Source organism: Mytilus galloprovincialis, chromosome 1 (assembly GCF_965363235.1).
Source record: "Mytilus galloprovincialis chromosome 1, xbMytGall1.hap1.1, whole genome shotgun sequence".
Taxonomy (NCBI): domain Eukaryota; kingdom Metazoa; phylum Mollusca; class Bivalvia; order Mytilida; family Mytilidae; genus Mytilus; species Mytilus galloprovincialis.
The window spans coordinates 38,742,997-38,768,617 of record NC_134838.1 but is presented as its reverse complement, the minus strand read 5'-3'; the positions used below and the strand labels follow the sequence as shown (position 1 = coordinate 38,768,617).

At 32.1% G+C, this 25,621-nt stretch overlaps 3 protein-coding genes across 3 annotated transcripts; all 3 read left to right on the top strand.

Moving 5' to 3' along the window:
- The first annotated feature begins 1,257 nt into the window (after positions 1 to 1,257).
- LOC143077452 (uncharacterized) lies at positions 1,258 to 6,476 on the top strand. Its single transcript, XM_076252974.1, has 3 exons — positions 1,258 to 1,614; positions 3,144 to 3,175; positions 5,594 to 6,476. Exons 1-3 carry the CDS (start codon positions 1,350 to 1,352, stop codon positions 6,395 to 6,397), a joined length of 1,101 nt encoding a protein of 366 aa, XP_076109089.1. The 5' UTR covers positions 1,258 to 1,349; the 3' UTR covers positions 6,398 to 6,476.
- Positions 6,477 to 9,287: 2,811 nt separating this feature from the next.
- Positions 9,288 to 11,666, top strand: LOC143073680 (uncharacterized). The gene is made up of 3 exons (XM_076249416.1): positions 9,288 to 9,612; positions 9,811 to 9,857; positions 10,852 to 11,666. Exons 1-3 carry the CDS (start codon positions 9,336 to 9,338, stop codon positions 11,647 to 11,649), a joined length of 1,122 nt encoding a protein of 373 aa, XP_076105531.1. The 5' UTR covers positions 9,288 to 9,335; the 3' UTR covers positions 11,650 to 11,666.
- Positions 11,667 to 16,535: 4,869 nt separating this feature from the next.
- On the top strand, positions 16,536 to 19,791 carry LOC143073676 (m7GpppX diphosphatase-like). The gene is made up of 4 exons (XM_076249402.1): positions 16,536 to 16,887; positions 17,475 to 17,620; positions 18,082 to 18,306; positions 19,069 to 19,791. The coding sequence occupies exons 1-4, from the start codon at positions 16,557 to 16,559 to the stop codon at positions 19,390 to 19,392; spliced, it is 1,026 nt and encodes a 341-aa protein (XP_076105517.1). The 5' UTR covers positions 16,536 to 16,556; the 3' UTR covers positions 19,393 to 19,791.
- The last annotated feature ends 5,830 nt before the right edge of the window (positions 19,792 to 25,621 follow it).

Genomic DNA, 25,621 nt, shown 5'->3' with positions numbered 1-25,621 from the left:
GGTTTTGCCAAATACGGCATTGTTTGTATGCCCGGGATAAGAACATTCTTATTATATAGAACAATTCATGCTATTGCAAACAGTAAATTTTAACAAATGAATATGAAAGAGATATACATAATGAAACTGAAGTATTAACTAATTACAGAAAACTAAACCCGAATACATAACGCCCAGATATAAAAGATCGAAAGTGAAAAAGTACAAAGTTGTACAGCACTGAAGATCAAAAGTTGAAAAGGTTTTGCCAAATACGGCATTGTTTTTATGCCCGGGATAAGAACACTTTTATATAGAACGATTCATGCTATTGCAAACAGTAAATTTTAACAAATGAATGTGAAAGATATATTCATAATGAAACTGAAGTATTAACTTATTACAGAAAACTAAACCCGAATACATGATGCCAAGTTCAATACAGCATAGACACACCCGATTCAGTCCAGGCGCCAACGCAATTAAAAAAAAAATGACGTCACATACGATGGCGAAAAGGCAAACGTTATGCCACATTTGAATTTATGAAATTTAGAAACAGCATGACGTCACACATGAAAAACTATAATTCAAAAGTGAGATAGAATTAGGATTGCTTTAAGATTATATTAGAACTAAATACTGATAATTTATTAAAACAAAATGCATATTGCAATACTTATTAATAGCAATTAACTGTAATATATATATATATATATATGTCCAGTTTGTTATGAATCCAACTTCAAACGTAATTAATCGTACAAAATTAAATATAATAAATAAAGGCGGTGATTAATTTTTCCATCCGTAACACCTAAATATAATAAAAAGACGTCAACACATTTGACAAAATGAGAATTACAAATATAACATTAAACATGTAAACTAAATACATGAATTTGGGATAAACAAGTACAGAAACACGTCTTATAGTAATACGAATTCACATTCAGCAAAACAGGCTGCCATTCTAAGTTAAGACAGTGTTCTTTCTTTGTATTAGTACAGGAGAAATTTGAGAACACTTATCTAATAGGGACAGTGTACTAGTAACTATATATTATTGTAATACTCATGGATCATTAGATATATTGTAAGTAACAGTTAAGATTATTGGGTTGTGAATTAATAGGTCACCGATCATGACTAATTATCATTGTTACTTTTACTATTCTCTTTTTATTTGTTGCAAAAAAATAACCTTATCGGTTTTTAACTACAAACAAGCCAAAAGACTATTAGTGGGATCTCTCACATAGAGTAGTTCATGTAGATCTTGTCAGCAATTTTTAAGTTTGCGGAAATTCGTTTCACGTTTGAGGAATATATTTTTGACAGTTTTAGATAATTCATTAACATTCAGAGGTATGGACGAGGCCAGAAGAATTACGCGGAATCTATCATTTATCAAGAAAACTGTAACTGAAATTGATAGTGTTATAGATATATTAATAGAAGAGGACATCCTTGGGATGGGAGAAAGAAATCTGATATTAATGGATGAGGATCCTATCCATTCAGTACTAGAAATAGTTATAAAGAAACAGGCATATAAGAAGTTTACAAAGGCATTACAGAGTACTGGAAATGAAAGAATAGTAGCAAAACTGGAAGCGACAGACTTACGATTAGGTAAATATGTTGTCATTACGTATAATTCTTATGGCATGTGGTGTTAATATCTTTTAGGGGAAAACAATTTGTGCATACTTACAAATGTATTCCTTTTTCATAATTCTTGGCAGAACCCTTCATTATAAAAGAGGGACGAAAGATACCAAAGGGACAGTCAAACTCATAAATCTAAAACAAACTGACAACGCCATGGCTAAAAATGAAAAAGACAAACAGAAAAACAATAGTACACATGACACAACATAGAAAACTAAAGAATAAACAACACGAACCCCACAAAAAACTAGGGGTGATCTCAGGTGCTCCGGAAGGGTAAGCAGATCCTGCTCCACATGTGGCACCCGTCGTGTTGCTTATGTGATTACAAATCCGGTAAATAGTATAATTCGGTAGGTCACATTCATGAAAGGGAAGGGGATTGTAGTTACGACGTAAGGAACATATCCGATATCATTTGTGAAACGGTTATTCCATAACGGTCAACCAACTCGTGATGGCGTCCGTAAAATTTACGAAGGGATGATTTCAACTTCACCATTTGGAACTCTTGGTTTAATAGCTTCCTTGTGAGCAGTAACCCTCTATCAAGAAAATCATGATAGGAAACGCAAGCACGGGAATATCGTATCAATTGGGAGATATATACCCCGTATGCAGGTGCTGCTGGAATGTTGCTACTTAGAAATGGAAAGTTCACAATTGGAAAGCTGAAATCATCTCTTTTGTCGTAAAGTTTTGTTTTCAACCGACCCTCATTGTCAATTTCTAGATGTAAGTCAAGATATGAAGCCGACTTAACTGTATCTGTAGTATCCTTTATCTCCAATTCGATGGGATAGATGCGTTCCACATAGTCACCAAATTTTGAATTGTTTAGTGAAAGAACGTCATCTATATAGCGGAAAGTAGAGTTAAAGGATATTGCTAACTTCTTATCTTTCTTCCTAAGAAGTTCCTGCATGAAGTCAGCCTCATAATAATAAAGAAACAAGTCGGCAAGTAGAGGGGCACAGTTTGTTCCCATTGGGATGCCGATAGTCTGTTGAAAAACACGTCCTCCGAACGTTACAAATATGTTGTCAATCAAGAAATCAAGCATCTTGATAATATCGGTTTCAGATAATCTACGCGACCGACATTGTTTGTGACACGTTTTTTTTTTTGGTTTTTTTTTAAAACAAACTGTGTGTCGGGGTCGGATAAGAAATTGAATTATCAGGTTAAACAAAACAATCGCAGCATTATTTTGTATGTACATAGTCTAGCAGGGCTAACACTGTTTTATGTTACCTTTCCGGAGCATCTCAGATCAATCCAAGATTTAAATGAGGTTAGTTTTTTTGTCAGTATTAATTTTTGTGTTTTGTATAATGTTTGTTTGTTGTTTGTTTTTTTTTTTTTTTTAATTTATTTTCACAATAACATTGTCTTATTATCACCGACTTATGAGTTTGAATATGCCTTTTGGGATATTCTGCCTCTTTTTTCGATGAAAGAATATATAAGTTTATCAATTCAATTTTCAGAAAAGGAGTCGAGTATGTCTAGTACAGACCAGGTGAGTACACATTTGGGTAGTTAAATTCTTAAATCTTGGTAATACTATATGAATAATATCTTGGAAGTGAATACAAAAAAGTTAATTTGATTCACCTTAATAAAATCAACCAGATGGCGTAGCTTTATACGACCGCAGAGGTTGAACCCTGAACGGTTGGGGCAAGTATGGACACAACATTCAAGCTGGATTCAGCTCTAAATTTGGATTGTGATTAAATAGTTGACACAGCATAGGTTTCTGACACAGAATGAATGTGTTCTAATGAACTTAAAATTTTTGTTTTCTCTTAGAGCAATTCACTATGCTGTTGAATATTAATCCTCTCAAAAAAATGTTTGAAGAAATTTTCTTTTTTATTTATGAAATTTCAAATGAGAAAAATTGAACCCAATTTTTTTAATCACATCCCCCTTTCCCTTATTCCAAAACTAATCTCAATTAAAATTTCTAATGGAGTTTGCAACAATAACTACTCATTTAAATACATCATAAAATATTAAGATGTAAATAAACTGCTTGTTATCACTGAATGGTAAAGATTATTTTAATTTATCAGTTGGTAGTAAAACGTGAATATACATTGTATATTGTATATAACAAAGATTTAAGTTGATTCTGGACAAAGAAAGATAACTCCAATTAAAAAAAAATCTTGCTATTGCACAATATTTTGCAATTAGATATTTCTTGCTTACTATTCTGGACAAAGAAAGATAACTCTAATTAAAAAAAAAATTGCTATTTCACAATATTGTGCAATTAGATATTTCTTGCCATTGCGCAATACTGTGCAATTGAAAAGACTTGCTATTGCACAATACTTAATATAATAATTTTAGATCCTGATTTGGACCAACTTGAAAACTGGGCCCATAATAAAAAATCTAAGTACATTTTTGGATTCAGCATATCAAAGAACCCCAAGATTTCAATTTTTGTTAAAATCAGACTAAGTTTAATTTTGGACCCTTTGGACTTTAGTGTAGACCAATTTGAAAACAGGACCAAAAATGAAGAATCTACATACACAGTTAGATTTGGTATATCAAAGAACCCCATTTATTCAATTTTTGATGAAATCAAACAAAGTTTAATTTTGGACCCCAATTTGGACCAACTTGAAAACTGGGCCAATAATCAAGAATCTAAGTACATTTTTAGATTCAGCATATCAAAGAACCTAACTGATTCATTTTTTGTCAAAATCAAACTAAGTTTAATTTTGGACCCTTTGGACCTTAATGTAGACCAATTTGAAAACGGGACCAAAAGTTAAGAATCTACATACACAGTCATGACAGTTAGATTCGGCATATCAAAGAACCCCAATTATTCAATTTTGATGAAATCAAACAAAGTTTAATTTTGGACCCTTTGGGCCCCTTATTCTGTTGGGACCAAAACTCCCAAAATCAATACCAACCTTCCTTTTATGGTCATAAACATTGTGTTTAAATTTCATTGATTTCTATTTACTTAAACTAAAGTTATTGTGCGAAAACCAAGAATAATGCTTATTTGGGCCCTTTTTTGGCCCCTAATTCCTAAACTGTTGAAACCAAAACTCCCAAAATCAATCCCAACTATTCTTTTGTGGTCATAAACCTTGTGTCAAAATTTCATAGATTTCTATTAACTTAAACTAAAGTTATAGTGCGAAAACCAAGAAAATGCTTATTTAGGCCCTTTTTGGCCCCTAATTCCTAAAATGTTGAAACCAAAACTCCCAAAATCAATACCAACCTTCCTTTTGTGGTCATAAACCTTGTGTTAAAATTTCATAGATTTCCATTCACTTTTACTAAAGTTAGAGTGCGAAAACTAAAAGTATTCGGACGACGACGACGACGCAGACGACGACGACGACGACGACGACGACGACGACGACGACGACGCCAACGTGATAGCAATATACGACGAAAATTTTTTCAAATTTTGCGGTCGTATAAAAATACAAGCCAAACGGTTTTTGACGTTTTCAAATATACATATCTAAAAAAAAAAAAAACTTTTAACAGTGACCTTTAGCTACCACGTGTTATTTTCAATATATAATTTATTAAGTGTTTATCAATGGTAGAAATCAAAATTCTAATGCAACAACGTTTGGAACGTTCATTTTGATTGGATAACGTCACTTTCTTACATGGCATCAATTGACAATTGATGCTATGGGACGTACGCGCAAGTGCAGACGGCATATGACAGATTTTAAATACATGTTTTAACGTTGTTTTCTGTCAGTTTCATTAGAATGGAGATAACAATATTGTATTTTAAGCTCCGACGGCATCAATTTGGGATTTGATGGTCGCAAATACGCCCCTAAAAGAAAGTTTGATCATAATAAAATATCCATACAACAATTTGAAAGTGATATGCATCTATAATTTAAGATTTTTTGTATGTTTATAGGACAATATGTATACAGATACTGATTATAAACAACACAAGGCTGCCATTCTGCAGACTGAACTTGACAATTTAACAAAAGAAAATAATAATCTCAAGCAACAACAAGCACAAATTCGAAAAGATCTTAATTCTAACCAACAGAAATTGCTCGATCTTAACCGAGAAGCTTGTAAATATCAGAAAGACAATTTAGAATTGAGTCAGAGATTATCCAATCTTAGAAGGGGTGATTTGGTTAATTCTGTTTTTAATGATCTTGAGGATGAGTTAAAGAGGAAAGAGAATAGAAACACAAAAGTTAAGAAAGAACTTGATTTGAAAAATGACGAAGTAACGCATTTGAAAAATCAGTTAGATGAACTCAAAAAAGATGTAGACGAAAAGACCGACCAAATAGCAATGCTCAGCAGGGAAATGAAACATTTACGTGAGGAACATACTTCAGCAAGGACTGAAAGGAGAGAACTAAAACTTAAAGTTGAAAACATCAATAAAAATTTTGAAGACAAAATTCAAAATATGATAAATGTTATATCAGAAAATAAAGTCAGAACTCCAAGACAATCTACCTTTACACGCATAGCAGCGCATTCAAGGAATCAAATCAAAGAAAGGGGTCAAAATAGGGAAAGTTCCATTTTGCCAACGCTTCAAGGAAAAACATCGGGTACACCGAGGTCAAACAATACACATAATTCAACTAGAGATTCTCCCATCAGTCCTAGAGCGAGAGTTACACGCCAACATCAATTTATCTCACCTCAATTTGTGTTTTCAGCTAAACCCCAAGCACAATGGAAATAATTAATTACTAGTAGATTGACTTATTTTCTTGCATTTATTTATTTATTTTTGTTGTTGTTGCATATGTGATTATATGTTATGAAACGTTTTTAATTTATTTTTTTCGGCTTATTTTCAACTGTTAGTTGAAGAAATCTGACATATTGAATACCGTTATAAAAAAGGAGTACTAGATCCTTTATAATGATTATGAAAATAAAACTTTACAACATTGGTGCGTCTATAATCGCTTTCTGGGTTAAACATCATTAGGAACGCCCAACCTACCGTTAAACTAGAAAGCAAAGGATGTATAAATATTTGTATACACTTGAAGCTTAAAGCTAAAAGCAAAAATATATATGAAGATGATAAGGAAAATTTTGTCTTAAGGATTAAACACCTTAGTTTTATAATTATTGTTTAATTTTTAAACGGCAAATTTAAGAATTTTTTCTATAAAGCACTGATATAGGTTTTGAGCCCCTCAGAGACGTGTTGTCCCCTGGCAGCGGCATCAACTCAGTTAAACGAAGAGTTCACATTTTCTGAATTATTCAACCTCAAAAGAATGGCGAGAGATAATAGAGAGACATTCTACCTAATAAGTGAGAAATAAATTGACAGCCCCAGTGAAAATAACGACAAGACATACAGACAAACTATAGTACACACAACACAACATTGATAGCCAAAAACTGGGCAACACGTACACAACCAAACACTGGGGATCTCAGATACTCTGGGGAAGTAAGCAGACCCTGCTTCACATATGGCACCCGTCGTGTTGCTCATGTTAGTTCAAACCCGGTAGTTGGTATAATTTGGTAGGTCACATTCATCAAAAAGGGGACGGTATTGTAGTAGCAACATTGAGAACATATCCGGTATCATCTGTGAAATGGATATTCAACATCATCTATATAGCGGAAAGTAAAGTAAAATTATACCTCTTACTTCTTTCTGCCTTAGAAGTTCCTGTATGAAGTTGTCCTCGTATAAATGAAGGAACAAGTCGGCAAAAAGAAGCACACAGTTTGTTTCCATGGACATGCCGATTTTTTTGTTCGTGTAAATATTAAAATGTGACTATAACATTAAAAGCAATCGACACGTATAGAATCTGAGCAATATGAATTCCTTATTAAAATAAAGTGGAAATAGTATGGTGTGTTCTGATAGCATGAAAGAATGGCGAAAGATAACAGAGGGACATAAAAACTCATAAAATCGAAAATAATCTAATGGATAAAAAAGAAAAAGACAAACACACAAACACGCAAATAATAGTACACAAGATACAACATAGAAAAAAATAGATTAAACAACACGAACCACAACACAAACTTGGGGTGATCTTATTTGCTCCGGAAAGGTAAGTAAGGTTTATGACAAAATGTGGCATACATCGTGCGCTGTTATACGGCAAAAATAAATTATGCAGAAATGTTTTGCATTAAACTGAATATATAAAATATTTATTGCATTCAATCGTGAATATCTTGATATCCAGAAATTATTTTTTAACAGAAGAGTCTAGCACGGAGTTGAGAAGGGTTTAGGTTAACAGATGAATATTGCTTTATTGAAATTTCTTTCCATAAAACGTTAACCTTGGGAAAGCTTGTATCTAAAGATCGACATTAATCTGATGCAACATAAAATTTCAATCCTGGTATATATGATGAGTTTATTTATACATTTAATAAAACAATAACCGTAAACAAGAAAAATATACACGAATCAAACTAAAGTTCCGATGGAAAAATAACAAGTACATTTGGTTTGCTTAACATGCGACATCTTATCATTCAATAATAATATTGAATCTAGTCAAACTCTGAAAGGGGTGTAGGTATAAAAACATTTATTCAAAGTCAGAAGTGCAATATTCGATCTAGATTAAACAATTCAGTCACGATGAGTGCCACATTTGGTGCAGAACCTACTTATCCCTGCGGACTACATGAGATGACCAGCAGTTTTTTTTCTTGTGCTCGTGTTCCTTCGTCTTCGATCTTGAATGTTGTGATTTGTAGAATCTTGTTTACGCTTTCGCCATTTTCGTGTTGTTTACCATGAAGATGTCAACATAAAATAAGAAGGGAGATGTAGTAAGATTGCAAAACAGACAGCTATATACCTGTGACCACATAGCGCAGATATTAGAAACTATAGGTTAGTTATTCTTAAAGTAACCTCCTTATTTCATATTTAAACATTAAAAGATACATGCTCTTCTCGACAAACTGAAATATATCAGTATCATTTAATGGAAGATGAAATGTGACCTACCGAATTAGACTTTTATCTTAATTGTAGATTTTTACCTATTGTGTATGTTTGTTTTGTTCACGCATCAGTATCAATATTATCAAATTTGATGCGACTTTCGTACAAGTGAGAGGCTATAAAACCAGGTTCAATCGACCATTGTCTACATTTGAAAATGCCTGTACCAAGTCAGGAATACGACAGTCGTTGTGCATTCGTTTTTGATGTGTTTTGTCATTTGATTTTGCCATGTAATTAGGGACTTTCCGATTTTATTTTCCTCGGAGATCAGTATTTTTGTGATTTTACTTTATAGACCTTTATACAACAGGGTTATTCAAACTCGTTTGTCATTTTGCATTTTTGACATTTACACGCTTTCGTAATTTCTAAACTTAGAAAGTGACTATTCTGTTACAGGGTTATTTTGATAAAATTAAAGGGAAATTTAGCTATTTGTTCGTTATTGCTCTCATTTTCTTGTTCTTTGTTTTTGGTCAATGGACAAGAAGAATGAACCTTATGTTGAAAAGCCATGTAATAATGCATGTCAAAAGATTATAAGATCATAATATCTTCTTACAGGAATTATGCCAATGCATATAAATAATTATGATTCACAATGACAAATTTTACATTTTTAAAGGGGCCTGTTAGATTTAGAAATACACAGTTTGGAGGCAAGATGTCAGACGACGACAAAGTTCTTACAAGAAACTTGTCCTTTATCAAGGACAACATAACAGACATGGATGGTGTAATGGACAAACTGATTGAAGATGACATACTGCGACTTGAAGACAGGTCTAGAATTCTGGCAAATAGAAACCCGCGTCTTCAAATTCATGCGATATTGGAAATTGTTGTGAAGAAAGGAGCATATGACAACTTTATTAGAGCATTAGAGACCTCTGGAAATAGTCACATCATAGAACGTTTAGAAAATATAGATTATAACTGCGGTATGTATGTATATATATGTATGTATTTAATAAAATATGGTATTTAAAATTATATTACAACGCCATTATTTGAAAATGTATATTTTTTTTTATCTTGTTCTATTTTAAGTTAATGAAATTCCATCTCTATAATAGAATATTCTTATAAATTCATAATTAATTCTTTAAAAAATTTCATTTATATTCTTCTCGTTTTAGAAAAGACAGACTTGTCAAAAGAAGATATACAAGAAGAGATTGACCAGGTAATCATTTTTGATTTTATAAGAATTCACTCATAGAGCATTGAAATACTTATAGATCGTTTGAAATACTAATGGTTTTCTACATCAGGAATAGATTACCGTAGCTGTATTTGTCAAAAGATTCCGCAGTGCTCTTCAACTTCGTAATTTATTTGGCCTTTTAAATCCTATTTTCATTCGAGCGTCACTGATGGGTCTTTTGTATACGAAACGCGCGTCTGGCGTAAATACAAAATTTCAATCCTGGTATCTATGATGAGTTTCTTGACATAACAACATTGCTGTTTATGCAAGAAATTGTTCTGGTTTTTTATGTTAAAATGCTCCGAAAAACATTCTCAGATTTATCTTTTCGATACCAACATGTTTATTAAATCTTTCGGCAAAATGGACGCTGGGTTTGCATCTTTACTTATTGTTTCCTATGCCCTATTGTGACTTTTATCGAATAAGCATGGATTTGCTTGGCGTGTGATGCACGCATAGAAGGAGACGCTCCGTTAGTATTGCATGCGATCCCTTCGTGATTTTGTTCGTTTGTCTTGATTTGTAGTTCTTAATTCTTAATGTATTTACAATATTCTAAAATCGGTAAACTAATGTTGTCTCTTATCTATCATCAGATGCGTTATACGACGTGTTCTACTAGTGAAGAAGTTTATCTTGTTTTGTCTGGGTAAATCACAAAAGAAGATTAAAAAAGACAACACCATAAAAAACACAAACAAATAACACAACCAAATAGTACAAATAAACATTTGAATGTACGGAATATGTTCGAATTATAATTAAACATGTACAAAAAAAAACCCAAAAAACCCCAAAATATTCAAAACAATTCAAAGGATCAAACACGATCACAAATTAGACCAAAAAGCTAATTTTAGTATACCATAGGATGATAATGATAATGATGATGATAATAAAAATGTAATGGAAATTCAAACATGTTTTAAGATACTTTATAAGTTTGAGTCTTTCTTATATATTTCAGAGCGATGGATGTGAAAACAATAGGAACCACACCAAAACTGAGCAAAGTGACAAACTACAGAAGCAGCTGAAAAATATGCAGAGTGAGAACGAACACTTGAGAGTCCAACAAAAAAGTGTAAGAATGGAACTGGAGTCGAAACAAAGGAAGATGCAAGAACTTAACAAAGAAGTAAACGGTTTTAAAGCACAGAATAAACAGCTGAATGAGAGACTTAAACTGCTTTGTAATAGTGATAAACTTAAGGACAGATTAAGCAACATTGAATTAGAAGTTAGAAAAAAGGATACAGAACATGGACTCTTAGAGACGGAAATACAAGAAAAAGAGAATGAAGTACAACAACTTCAAGACGATTGCTACAAACTTAGATTGGAATTAGCAGAAAAGACCGACCAGCTTGTAGCTTTAAGCGACCAAATGAAAGCACTGCGAGAGGACCTTGGAGTTGCAAGGAAAGAACGTTATGAATTAAAGGTGAAGTTAGATGAAATGAACGTGAATTTAGATGATAAATGGAAGCTTATGATGAATGTGTTGGAGAATAAATTAAATCAGAGTCGACGAATACCTACGAGACTATCATCCGAACAAAAAGAACCAATACTTCCAACAATAAGATCAAACCAAACAACACCTTTGAAATTCGTGGATAACCGTTATAGTCTAACACCAAAGGACAAAATAAAATTACGAACACAACAATCTCAAGCTGTGACCCCGAAAAATGTTGTGAGAGATAAAAAGACAGCTTTCTGTGGAACAAAACCAAGATCTTTCAATAAATTTTTAAAATAAATCAAACTGGAAGGTTATATTATCATGTCTTATTATTTTTTCTGCCTTAGAAATGTTACTGAATAAAACACAGTAGTAATTCTATCGACAACCGATGTAGTTTGATAAATTAGTCTTTTGTAGACGATTGCGCGTCTGGCGTACTAAATTATAATCCTGGTACCTTTGATAACTATTAAGACGAATGTATGCAAATTCACAAAAAGACAAAACAAAACAAAACAAAAAACAATTCTTACAATTTCTTCAAACAGCAAAGAAATAGTCGGATGTCAAAGATAAATAGTTCATGTGCATTATTACAAAAAGACAAAACAAAACAAAACAAAAAACAATTCTTACAATTTCTTCAAACAGCAAAGAAATAGTCGGATGTCAAAGATAAATAGGTCATGTGCATTATTACAAAAAGACAAAACAAAACAAAACAAAAAACAATTCTTACAATTTCTTCAAACAGCAAAGAAATAGTCGGATGTCAAAGATAAATAGGTCATGTGCATTATTATGGCTGTTTTTCGGATCTCAGATCTAATGTTGAATTTTTGTTCTTTCAAATTATGGGCTTAACATTTTTATCGGCATTAATTTATTGGAACATGCTCATTATCCTGAGATCAAGCTTGAGGTGGCAGGTACTAGTTCCTAGCATCTGTGCCATTGTCCCACGCAGTATTAAAAAAACTTTGGATATTTTTGTCACTTCATTGGACAGTGATAAATAAAAAGATTTAAAAGTTTGCATTACACAATGATACCTTTCCTGTTTACATTGATATGCAACTTTCATGGTTTTATCCTTGTTTGACATGAAAAATCTAGAGTCCCAGATACATACTGTTTTAAGACTAGCTATACATTTTTATCATGTTTTCCATTGGTCAAAAGAGGTGGTTATTTAAGGACTCTGCAAAGTGTCAAACTGGTTTTTGCCACCTGAGATAAAGCTTTTCATTTATTTTTGATGATACAATTATGTCTATTTACAACAATATCTATCAAAACATTACTATCTAAAAAAATAGTATATGCTTAAAAATGCTTTAAATCTTTGATAAAAATTATAATTGATAATTTATCATGAATTATCATACTGCTATTCTTTAACCTTGACCAGGCCTGGATGAAGACATTTTCGAAGAAAGAAATAAAATAACATAGAAGTGTACTTTCTGGATTATCTAGCCCAAAGCCTCATGCCAAGTATTGTCATTGCTTCAAATCATTCGATATAAAAAAAAAAAATACATTAAACATCTTCTAAGAAACAATTTCCGCGACTTTGATCGTATTTTTTAACTAATGAGCACGGGAGATCCTTAACTAATTTACAGTTTTTTGCGGACAAATCTAATTAACAATTGATCACCACAAAGGAGCATAAATAGTTCCATATGAATAGTACATAAATGCGGGTCAGAGGCGGATTTAGGGGGGGGGCAGGGGGCCCGGGCCCCCCTTTTTGGGAAAAAAATGGTTGCTTATATTGGGAATCACTGAAGCGTGACTGGATCGGGCCCCCTCTTAGGTCAGTCAGTGGGCTCCCACTTATGAAAATTTCTGGATCCGCCACTGCGGGTTCTCGTACACTTTTCTATCCCAAATTCATGTATTTGGTTTTGATGTTATATTTGTTATTCTCATCGGATTTTGTCTAATGCTGAGTCCGTTTCTGTGCGTGTTACATTTTAATGTTGTGTCGTTGTTCTCCTCTTATATTTAATGCGTTTCCCTCAGTTTTGGTTTGTTACCCCAGTTTTGTTTTTTGTCCATAGATTTACTAGTTTTGAACAGCGGTATACTACTGTTGCCTTTAATTTTACCATCTCACATATTAAAAGCGCATGATGCAGAAATGGCCTAATGTGTTCCTCTCGTAATTTTGAGCTATCGAAAATCAAAATTGCGGAACATGTTTTATCAGAATCCTTGGTAATATCGAATAAAAGAGACTGCTTATATTAAGAATTTGCTACAGGTTGTCTATCACTGTGCAATTACAGTTTATCAAAGAACCCAATGGGGAGAAACAGAGGTCTCTTTTTGACAGAAAACACTGACAAACATCCCAACATATTATCCACATTGATCTGTGTCCACACTTTTATAGTTCTTTAAATAAACAAAACAAAAACGCAAAAAGGGATAAAAATCATTAATTTAGGACAATTAATACTAAGAAAATAATTTCCAATAAACTTATGAAAACTTATTTGTTGATCGTATATGGCTGATCTATTTCCGCTTAAATAGTATTCAAACATATAATAATTTCCATGAAAATAGTTTACAGTATATCTATTTATGTAATGGCAATTTATCGTATCTATGTCCCAGGTTGTCTATATCTTCATTTTTTTAAAATATCAAAGACTAACAGCTAGTTTTTTTTATATAGAAACCATTATTTTATTAAAATGCTTATTGTATTCAGTCGATGCTATACAAATAAAAGTCTTTGCTGTTCTCATCAAAAGAAACATTTTGTTTTATGGTATATAACAGGAGTGATTTATATTGTACTGTGTGCAAATTCAGGGCCGTAACTACATTGAGGCAAATGAGGCAAATGCCTCATGTTAGAAATTAAAAAAAAAAAAACTGAAACAAAAGATTGTCTTTATATCAAATTGTTTTCACGAATTGTCTTGCAAGAAGCAAGTTCTCTTCACTCTCTGGTGATTGCCAATTCTTCAGCGGTTTGCAAAATTATTACGATTGACATACTTTGGTAGGATTGCTACGGATGATTCCGACAACAAATGTAGGCATGTTATACACCATTGTAAAGATAAATCAATTTAGATTTAGGATATAACAAGTTTTAGCGGGGTTGACAGCCTATAAAGCGGCATATAATGGAACTTCGTCACCACCTGACATTTTTCTAAAATGCAAGTTAAGTACCTTGTGTTATAATAAGGTATATAGGAAATTTTTTTCTGAGACAAGTGCCTGTGTGTTCTTCATCTTGATAGTTGCTGGAGGGTCTTCAACAATACTTTGAAAGAATCATTAATACCGTTAAACAAGGTGAAGATGGTCCCTAGTGTGGACTTTTAAAAGCAGTACTAGTAGTACTTTAAATATAATACTGCACTGTCACTATATTTAAATCTAGTCATAAAAAATCACCAAAGTCTAAGCACAATACAAGACGAAAATAGACAGAGAGATCCAGTATAAATAATTGGTCTCTAGAACCTAAAAGTCTTAAATTACAATGAATCTATGATTTTGTTTTGGGACCAGAATATTGTTTGAAAAAAATAGCTAAAATTCAATTAATTGGTTTCAATGCAAGAAAGAGTCTGGGAAACGCTCAGAATGCACGATTTTGCGTTATTTTTATCAGAGCTTCAGGGCTTGAGCGGCCCCCAGACCCAACGCCAAAAAATATATTTTGCCTCACTAGTAAAAGAGGCTAGTTACGGCCCTGAAATTATTACTTGTACATATATAAATTAGTCTTTTATATCATTTTTATATAAGGCCTTGGAGAATTCGAGAAAAAACCCATTTTCAATTAAAGAATTAAAATACATTTGTAAAACAAAAACAAAGGTGTACTTTCTTGCTCATCTAGCTAGTCCCATGTACATTCTATGCATTAAGATATCGTCACTTTGAACCATAAGGAATCTTCTAAGAAACAGTTTTAAATATGTGAACGAAATTTTTCACCAATTATACTGGGATGATCCTTAACTACTGTGTCCAAGTAAGAAATGTCCACTACAACGAACATGATTAGAAAAATATGAGAAGAAAACTCATACAGGTTCTTATATATTTACCATCTAGCATGTATGTTTAATTTTACATACAATTAATGCAGAAATGAAGGTTATGTGTACCTCTACCAATTTTGAACTTTGACTTTTATCCAAAAGCATATTTCAATAGAATCATTTGGTAATCCATATAACATGTATATGAAGTATTTCTTCAATAATATTATTGAACATAAAAAACAAAATAGTGTATAACCGACACTATAATTTTTTACTTTTTGGTACTGGTCTGATATTGAGGATGGCTGTCGTTGTGGAACACAGTTTAACATAGAACATTATAGGAAAACCCCATAGAAAACTTTTTTGTTAGAAAACACTATCACACATAATATCCACACTGATCTGTGTCCACACTTGTACAAAACAAATATTACTATAAACTAATATTTTGAATATTTATGATGACCGTTTACTTTTTTGCTATCTTTATAAACCTTAGAGACAACTAGTGCTGTTATGTATTTTAGCATGCAGTGAAAACAAAGTTATAGAAAATTTCCGTTGATTTTCACCTGTATGCAATGTTAATTCATATTTTCCTAAACCTGATTCATCCCTCAGTTTGCATTGGGAATTATTTCAAAAGATATCGTGCCATTTTAAAAGCAGGTGATCAAAACCTTAGTCCTTACTAGTCTACATAGTTATATAACTAGTAATAAAGTACTAGATTTTGGGCTTTCCGGTAAATAGGTCTTCCTTAACTGACTTAACTAGGCTAAGACTATACGAAACATTAATAACTTTATTTTGCTTTCATGACACATTCGTTAACTCCATTTAAATGTTAAGGATGAAAGCTGCTCTGTTACAAAATAATAAGTGTTTTTTTAAATTGTTAAAAACTGTAAATATGAAAACAAATGAACTATTAAAAAAAATAGAAAAAAATTGGCGGGAATTAATTATCTCTAAATTTTTCATACATTTATCATTGGCACTTTTTTTGTCTTTCAATATCTACGACAAAATAACAAGGATTTAACTTTACATAATAATCTTAAAGAAGGAAAAGTAGGGGCTCAATATTTATTAGCACTACATGGATAAAAGCAGAGGATTCCAATATTGTTATGTTGCCTTGTAAAACTCGGATGAACACCACACCGAATGTTCATGGAAGTAAACATGGAAAAAGAATCTCCAGAAAAAGCAAAGAAAAGGAAAATCGACGACGACGGCGATGGGGATAAAGCTAGAGAAGAAAGTGAATCATTTAATGGATTCAAAGTAAAAGCTGTCATAAATGAAAATGCGAGACAAAAATACCTATTTCTTCATTGTACAAAAAATGATGAAGATGCTGTTGTGCTGTTGGAGAAAACACCTTTTGATTCATCTATGACAGATCAAATTTTGTCAGACAACACCAAGATCAGACAGACTTTACAAAATGATATTTACCACACTTACTCAGCTCTTCTGCCTGAAAATCTCAATGGTAATTTTTTTTATAAAAATAACAGTAAAGGGGGGGGGACCTCTGGATTCATGTTTTTAAGCCAGGGATTTCGGGATCAGGACCCCTTCAACCCCCTCAGTAAATAGGTATAAAAGATCCTTTTACATAATTATGAAAATGTAAACTTGAATGTACAATGTATATGTGTACCAGTAATGAATTCATTTTTATATGTTGATAAGCAATGGCGGCTCCAGGGGGTTGGTTCCGTGGGTTGAAACCCCCCTTATTATGGATGATCAATACATTTGAATGGAGACATATATTTGAAACCCCCCTTTATCCTGGGTTATCTCCCCCTTTTATAAATGACTGGATCTGCTCCTGATTAGCCACTGAAAATGGTTATTTGTGCTATTGATCTATAATCAACCATGATTAAATTAAATTTTATAATTTCACACACAAAAATGTTGCTAAGCATAGTTACAAATGTATACTAAAGCATGTACAGTGGCTGAAAAAAGAAACTTTACAAATTGAAAGTTAAAAGGGCGTGACTATAACTCAGTCTTTCCTCCACATGATATTATCAACTGTTCAGTTATCTTTGCTTCATATTTTAGGTGTGAAAGCTACAGTGATCTGTCCTGCCTCAGAAAAACATATCAAAAAGTATACTGAACAAGAGTCATTTGTAATACAAGAAACAGCAGAGTTGTATACCAAAGTCACTTTACCATACTTAGAGAAACATGCATTTAGCACAAAGGTTAGTTCATAGAAAAGTTTAGCGAAATTCATCCTATCAATAGAATGCAAATCAAACCCTAGAATGGAAAAAAGGACAGGACAGGAGTTAAGGATGACCCACTTTGCAAAACTTAAAGAAAAACAGGTAAATTTTCGCTAAAATGGGCTATTGAAAATACTGGTGAACGGATTAATCCGGTGCTAAAATGGGTTCTAATGTTGACACTCAAATGTCCCCTAGTAGTTTTAAATTTTTTTCGCTAAAATGTCCTGCGCCCCATATCATTGAGTCCATGCATTGCTAAGGGTGTATTTCAACTTTTTGTATTTTGGATATATGTTTTAGTATGGTCTAAATCAAATATGAGAATTTGACAGCTAATGTCTTTTTACCTGCATAATTATTTTGAAATAATTTTTATTTGCTATTTAGACATGTTAGGATGTGAATTTAAATGATTTGTATATTTTTTATTTTAGTGGGTTTATAATATCTTAGAAAAGAAGAAAGAAGCAGACAGAATTGTGTTTGAAAATGCAGATCCAGATACAGGGTTTATCCTAATACCAGACATGAAATGGGATGGCAAGGACTTAAATAGCCTATATCTTCAAGCCATTGTACATAAGCATGGACTCAAGTCAGTCAGGGATCTGAACAAATCCCATTTACCTCTGTTAAACAACATATTGGAGGAAGGTGCAGTAAGTAATAATTTTATATTTTAATAGTTTGGGATAATTTTTATGCCACTGATGGAGGCTGTTTCTTGAATCATGTCTTTCACTGGAAAAGATCAACAAATATACACACCCTTATTATGCTAGATATCATTTCCCAGATGAAAGGCATGCATGTATCTCTGCACATATAAATTTTCAAGCATATTTTTTGGAATGTCATTCTGCAGTGGTGTCTCAAAATTAATTATTTTAATTATTTTCTATAAATATGTAATCTTGATTCAGTTGTGACTGAATTTCGATGACCAACTAATTAGATTTTAATATGTTGAATATTTGGTGCAGTATAGCATCTTCTTTTTTCACATGTTTGCTCAACATGTGTTGGAAGTAAAGATGCATACATTTTGGTCATGTGGTAATGGAAGTCACATGACAGATATAAATAACATAATATCTTGAAACCTGCATATTGTCATGTTTTAAAAAATCACCAGATTGATCACATGGTGAACCTCTTTGTTTATAGATATAAAAAGATGTGGTAAGAGTGCCAATGGGACAACTCCTCATCTAAATCTATGTTTTGATTTGAAAGCATTTTAAAAGTATGATTAAGTAATGGTGAATAAAACTATAAAAATAATCTAATGTTTGACTCACATCTTCAAAGAGAAATGTTGACACACCCATTTGATGTCTTAGGCAAATTTAGTTTAGACCAACACAACATGAGTAATCACCTTAATTTTTTAGTTGATACTGATATGTCTGTATTTTCAGGATGTGATCAACCAAGAATATGGTATACCAAAGTCCAAACTTCGAATATACATCCATTACCAACCTTCATATTATCATCTACATGTTCATTTTAATCATATCAACTTAGAATCTCCTGGCTTTGATGCTGACAGAGCTCATTTATTGGTGGATGTTATTGAAAATATTGAAATGAATGACAGTTACTACCAGGATAAAACACTAGTTTACAGAGTAAGAGAACAAGATGAACTCTATAAACTTTATCAAGATGAAGGATACTTCGTTGATTTTCCGATAAATACAAGCATATCATCAAATTCATCTTTGACCGCAGCATCATAAATAGATGTAAATCTAGTCTTCATTCTTTGTATGAATATTGTTGTTTAAATGACAGTGTAGTACACTGTTTATTAATTTCATTTCATTTCAAACATTTTGATTTCTCATGAAAAAAAGAGATTTAGGAGTTTATTTGAAATTTCAAACTAAAGGCAGTCATTTATCATTATTTATTGTAAATTTATTCATGCATTTATAATTTGTATCCATAATGTCTACTGGTAGTACAATTGCAAAACTATTGTGATTTGGGGATTTTTAGGAAAAATTGACATAATAATTATACAAAAATTGAGAGAATATATTTTTGCAATGAATATATCATTTCTTTATTTGTGCATTAAATCAAAACAGTTTTGTATTTTTTAACTTTGCAATATTAAATATTTTGAAGAAGTGTTTAGAATTAGCTTAATATTAAGATGAATTATATTCCTGAGTCTGACTTTATACCTATTCCAGGTAAAAATGTATGAGAGGGTTTGATATTATTTCTATGAGCCACGGAAGGTGGGACATAGGTAATAATTTTCAGGCAGCAGTGATGGGGTCTTCAAATTGTTTAAGTTCTTTGCTTAAAAATTCAATGTTTGAATGAAGTTTCATTACTATTAGTACATATTGGTTTGAAAACTATTGTGAGGCCCTGCCCCGTAGGTCATGGTCCAGTGAATTTAAATGAGTTATAAATTCTCAATATTAATGAGGTTTCTGCTGAAGTTAGTTTGATAGGTACTACTTGTGATCAATGATGTTTTCTACTTTAAGTTAGTTTACCATGAGTTATTCAATGCAGAGAGTAGAATATATTAAAGTGTGAAAAATTGAAGTTGAAGACTGTATATATATATATTGTCTCAATCTTAATTTTGTTTGTATCTCAATTAATGTGTACCCAACAACTCATTTTATGCATATTTTAATATTGTTGAAATAATAAAGCTGTAAGAGAATTGTTAGTAGTACTATCAAATTAACAGGATAACCTAACACTTTATGTTTTACATAGGACCCTTGGTTAGAAATTTGTTTTAGGCCCCAAAATGTGAGAAAAAGAATTGTACGAAAAGGACACTATTCGATTGCTTTGAATTTTGTCAAATTTTAAAGGGAATTTTGTTTCATGAATTGCAGGACTTCTGACCTTGAAACTCAAGACTTGGGTCATAGGATATGGTAAAGGTTATTCAATTTTATGACAAGAGTGCACACACTGAAAAGTCTTGCCTTCTTTACTGACCATTAATTTTATGTTGATAGTCCCAGTGTTCTCCCCAGAAATTTTGGATAGCATCACATTTTGCGTAAAAAAAAATAACTGTATTTTTTTTAATGTCATTTAACGTGTCGCGTTGATGCTCTATTTCCTTTATATGTTTTAGTTTATATTGTTCAATTCATAACTGAGAATACAATTAAACTATAACCACAAAAACAGTTGTTTCAGTTTATGTTTTCTTTATTCATTTATAGTTACAGAATTATTTTTTTCCTTTTGTGCCAAACAAAAATAAATATGTGGTTTCAGTTACCCAACAATAAGTCAAATGAATGGATGGTTCATCATACCTATAGTGCAACCTGTATATATACAAAACTAAATATCTAGTACACAAAATTAACTATTTTTTATATTATATTAAGTCATGTAAGTAAAGATAAAGTAGCAAAAGTAGCAAAAAAAAATCAATTTAAAAACTTTTTTTTATCATGTTTATGAAATTCATTGTTTCATGGCACTCAATGAATAAGTCCCAGTAGTTTCTTATCTTTACATTAAAATGATATGTATTTTTAACAAAGTTATCTAACAAATAGTCTGTTAATGCGTAGATTTCTCTCTTGGTATATTTTTTCTGTCTACTGTCCATCTGTTGTCATTATCGTGAAAATGCGAATTTTTGTCATATCTCGTCCGGTTCCTATCCGTAGTTTACACAAAAATGTGCAATGGCGGCCGTAGAAAAATTTACGAAAATGAGTCCGAGAATAAACATTGTTTGACAAGAGATTGTGAATGAATAAGACGCTTTTAATACATTAAATGGATTAAACATAAACTTAAGCCAATTATGATAACTTTTTAAAGAAGTATTAAACTTATTTTAGCTGTAAACCAAAATTCTCGCTCTCGTATTACCGGAAGAGAAAGAAAGTAATTTTTGGAGAGTTGCACAAATAAACGATCTTTAAAAAAAAAAAATAATAATCGTTTCAAGCTTTGAAATTTCTTAATACAAAACGTAGATTTCGAATTGTTTTGTGATTGCATTTTTCCATGTCGAAATGGGTGATTGCAGTCATGTCACAAGTGTCAGCTTGGGATAATCGCATCCAAACAGTTATCACCTTGAGGGCAATTAACACCTAGCTATTTAATCTCTTAATTGCCTATAGTGTCCGACTTAAAGGGATTAAAATTAAAGGTGATATAATTTTTATGATCATAATCGATAATAGATGAAATTTCGAAATTGAGGACAGGTAAAATAGCATCTTCAAAATAATTATAGCGTCGCGGGAATTATTATAGCATCACGGTGAAAAAATATAGCATCGCGGTACCGCGACGCTAAAACGGCCTGGGGAGAACACTGGATAGTCCTAAATATAAAGTTTTACTTCTACAAGTATCACATAAACTTAGCATGATCCAAGAAAATGAGGTCATTGTCAGATTAACCAAACAGGAGATACATGTACACCTTACAATTATTAAATACACCTAAGATAGTTGACCTATTGCTTATGATTATAGTTTTTAAGAAACAGACTTAACATGGGAAACTAAACATGGACCAATGAACAATGAAAATGAGGTCAAGGTCAGATGAACTATGCTGGAAAAACATGTACTCATCATAATCAATCTAGTTGACCTATTGGTATAGTATCTAAGAAACAAACTCAGCATTGACCAATTAACCATAAAAACAAGGTAAAGGTCAGATGATACCTGCTAGACATTAATATACACCATACAATCCTTCCCTACAACAAATATACTTGATGTATGTGAAGAAAAACAGACCAAAAACAAAAACTTACCACGGAGTAATGAATTGTGAAAAAGAGGTCAAATTCAAATAAAACCTGCCACACTGACATGTTTATCCTAAAATATTTCCATACAAATATAGTTGACCTATTGCATATACCATAGTAGTAGAAAAAAAGACAAAATCACAAAAACTTAACTTTGACCACTGAACCATGAAAATGGGGTCAAGGTCAGATGAGACCTGCCAGTTGGACATGTGCACCTTACATTCATTCCATGCACCAAATATAGTAGACATATTGCTTATAGTATCTGATATATGGACTTTACCTGGTTCTATGATCCATGTATGAGGCCCAGGTCAGATGAAAACTGTCTGATAGGCATAATAAGAAAGAAATTATCATTACTAAAAATCTTTATTTTCAAGTAGTAAGTGAACCATGAAAAGAAGGTTAAGGACAATATACATATGACAGGCGAAAACTTCATAACATAAGGCATCTATATATAAAGTATGAAGCATTCAGGTCTTCCACCTAAAATATACATCTCTTAAAAAGTGAGCTAAAGCTGCCGCCAGATCACTATTCCTATGTTGTGCTTTCAGCGACAAAAGTTGCAGGCTAGATGAAAAAAAAAACAACCTCATACCTTTACTGCTATTGCAACTATTTCTTAAATTAAGAACATTACTCTGATCTTAAATCTAAAAGTTTGTCGGTCTGAATTTGTTAAAGTTGATATACACCCTCAGTGACAGATCCAGAACTTTTCATAAGCGGGGACATGCTGACTGACCTAATGGGGAGCCTGCTCCCGCCATGCTTCAGTGATTCCCTATATATGTATAATCAACCAAATTTTCACCACCAAAGGGGCACCCCTGGATCCGCCTATGACCCTATATACCATACCATATACCATATCTTGAGAGAATTTTTTCTTGATGACGTTATAAATTAAAAGCTTATAATAATAAAATTGTAGTAAATGTAGTTATCTTAGATAGGAAGCACAATCCTTTATAAATTAGGAGTTTGTTTTTCCAATACAAACATTAACAAATAGGCTAATTAAAAAAGTTATTTGGGAATCACTGGTGAAAGGTGGACAATAAATAAAAAGGTTCCTGAATGTTGTAACTGGTAACAGATGGTACATTACACATTGGTAGTACTTGTTTCTGCAAATTGGAGAATGTCTCATGTAGGTTGATTATCAGCTCATCACATTTTTCTACAGCTGGTTTTGGTTGGTTGCCTATCACAAGAAGAGCAACAATCAGCTGACCTTTTTATCCAGCAACAAATGGAACTTTTGAATCAAGTACATGATTACTAATGACAGCTGGGAGTTTTATTTGTAAAAGGGATCTGGTATAAATACTGTAAATTCAGAAACTTTTGCAATGTTTTTATTATAATGAAAAATGCCAGAGTTATATTCGCAATAATTTAAACTTGCATTTTGAAATATTTTATATGAATCAAACAGGATTTTTCTGAGAATCGCAAAAATTAAAATTGCATTTTAGTCAAAAATGACAAAATCACTATAATAAATGCACACCATTATTTCAGTATTTACAGTAAGATGTGAAATGATTGCCAATGAGACTAATATCAAACAAAGTCCAAATGATGTTGATTTAAGCAATTATAGCTTACTGTATGGCCTTCAACAATGAGTAAACCTTTACTGTATATACAGTTTGAAATCAGTTTTTCTATATGGTGCAGAGTCATGGAGGGTTATCAAATCTGACTTCAACAAACTATCATCATTCCATAATACATGTCTTCTTAAAATTTGCAAGATCGTCTGGCCAAAAACCATCAGTAATAAAGACCTCTACAACCTTACTTTACAAAGAGACATCAGAGCAGAAATTAAAGAAAGGCAATGGAAATGGATTCTAAGAAAAGACAAAGATAGCTCTATGTTGGACACCAGCAGAGGGGAAAAGGAAAAGAAAGAGAGCGAGACCGAAAGAGACATGGCGACGCACAATAGAGAGTGAACTGAGAATCATAGGAATGACATGGGGAGAAGCAGAAAGAAAGCCACAAGACAGGCAACAGTGGAGGGCTTTGGTGGTGGCCTCATGTGCAAATGTGCACGAAGAGGATTAAGTTAAGTATATAAAGCTATAAAAGGTAGTGATATGTTATAACTGAGAAACATAGTTCAAGCTAAGGGACAAAGACTATCTGGTATAAAAACACAGGCATATTTAAGATATTTTAAATATTTATTGTAACATAAAAAAGTTATATTATGGAAAATGTAAAAATACTTTAACTTAAAATGAGGTTAAACAACTTAATGATTAAAACTAATTGTATACAATGTACCATGATATTTTTCTGTATAACAATGCAACAATCTACAGCATAACAACAATAGTAATAAGTGCTCACTAAAATCTTCTAAGTGGTCTATTTAAATTGTTCATTTCATAATAAGCTCTTTAACCAAGTATCAGCAGTTGTTACTATATTGCTTATGTGAATCAATGGTAAGTCACCTGAAGCAAGCTATTTCATTTCCGCAACATTATCCATTGCCAAGTTCAGATTGAACAGAAAAGTTACAAAGCAAATGCTTGTAGCTTGTAATGCCTTTCTGATATAAATTAATAAACAGGTGTATAAAGTTTCAAAATGCTAAATATAATTTGTCATGTTTATTCTTCATGCATTTGAACTACTCACTTTTGTATGTCAATGAAAATATTTGAGCAATAAAAATGTACTTATCAGAATAAAAATCTACTCTAATACTTATATATCACATTAAATGAATAATAAAATCTGTTTACTAAAAGTAAAAAAAAAAATACATTATTACACATTCTCACAAATGTTCATTTAAATATTCATAAATCCTATGTATACTGATTGAATGAACTAGCCCAGTTGGAAAACTTATTCATTAAATGAAACCCTGTACCCTATTAAGAAGCATATGCATTGTGTGTAAATGAAGAAAAAAAAACATTTGAAAGATTACCCGTAGTTTTGCAGAATCATAATACTTATTGTGCATTAAAGGTTGGACAATTGAAGTAGCCAATGTGGTAACCTTCGGCTATTGTCTGCTCTATGGTCGAGTTGTTGTCGCTTTGACACATTTCCCATTTCCTTTCTCAATTTTACATTGTATTAGGTATAAATACTGTTGTTTTAAATTTATTATTTAGCATTTGGAAGTATGAAAATGTGA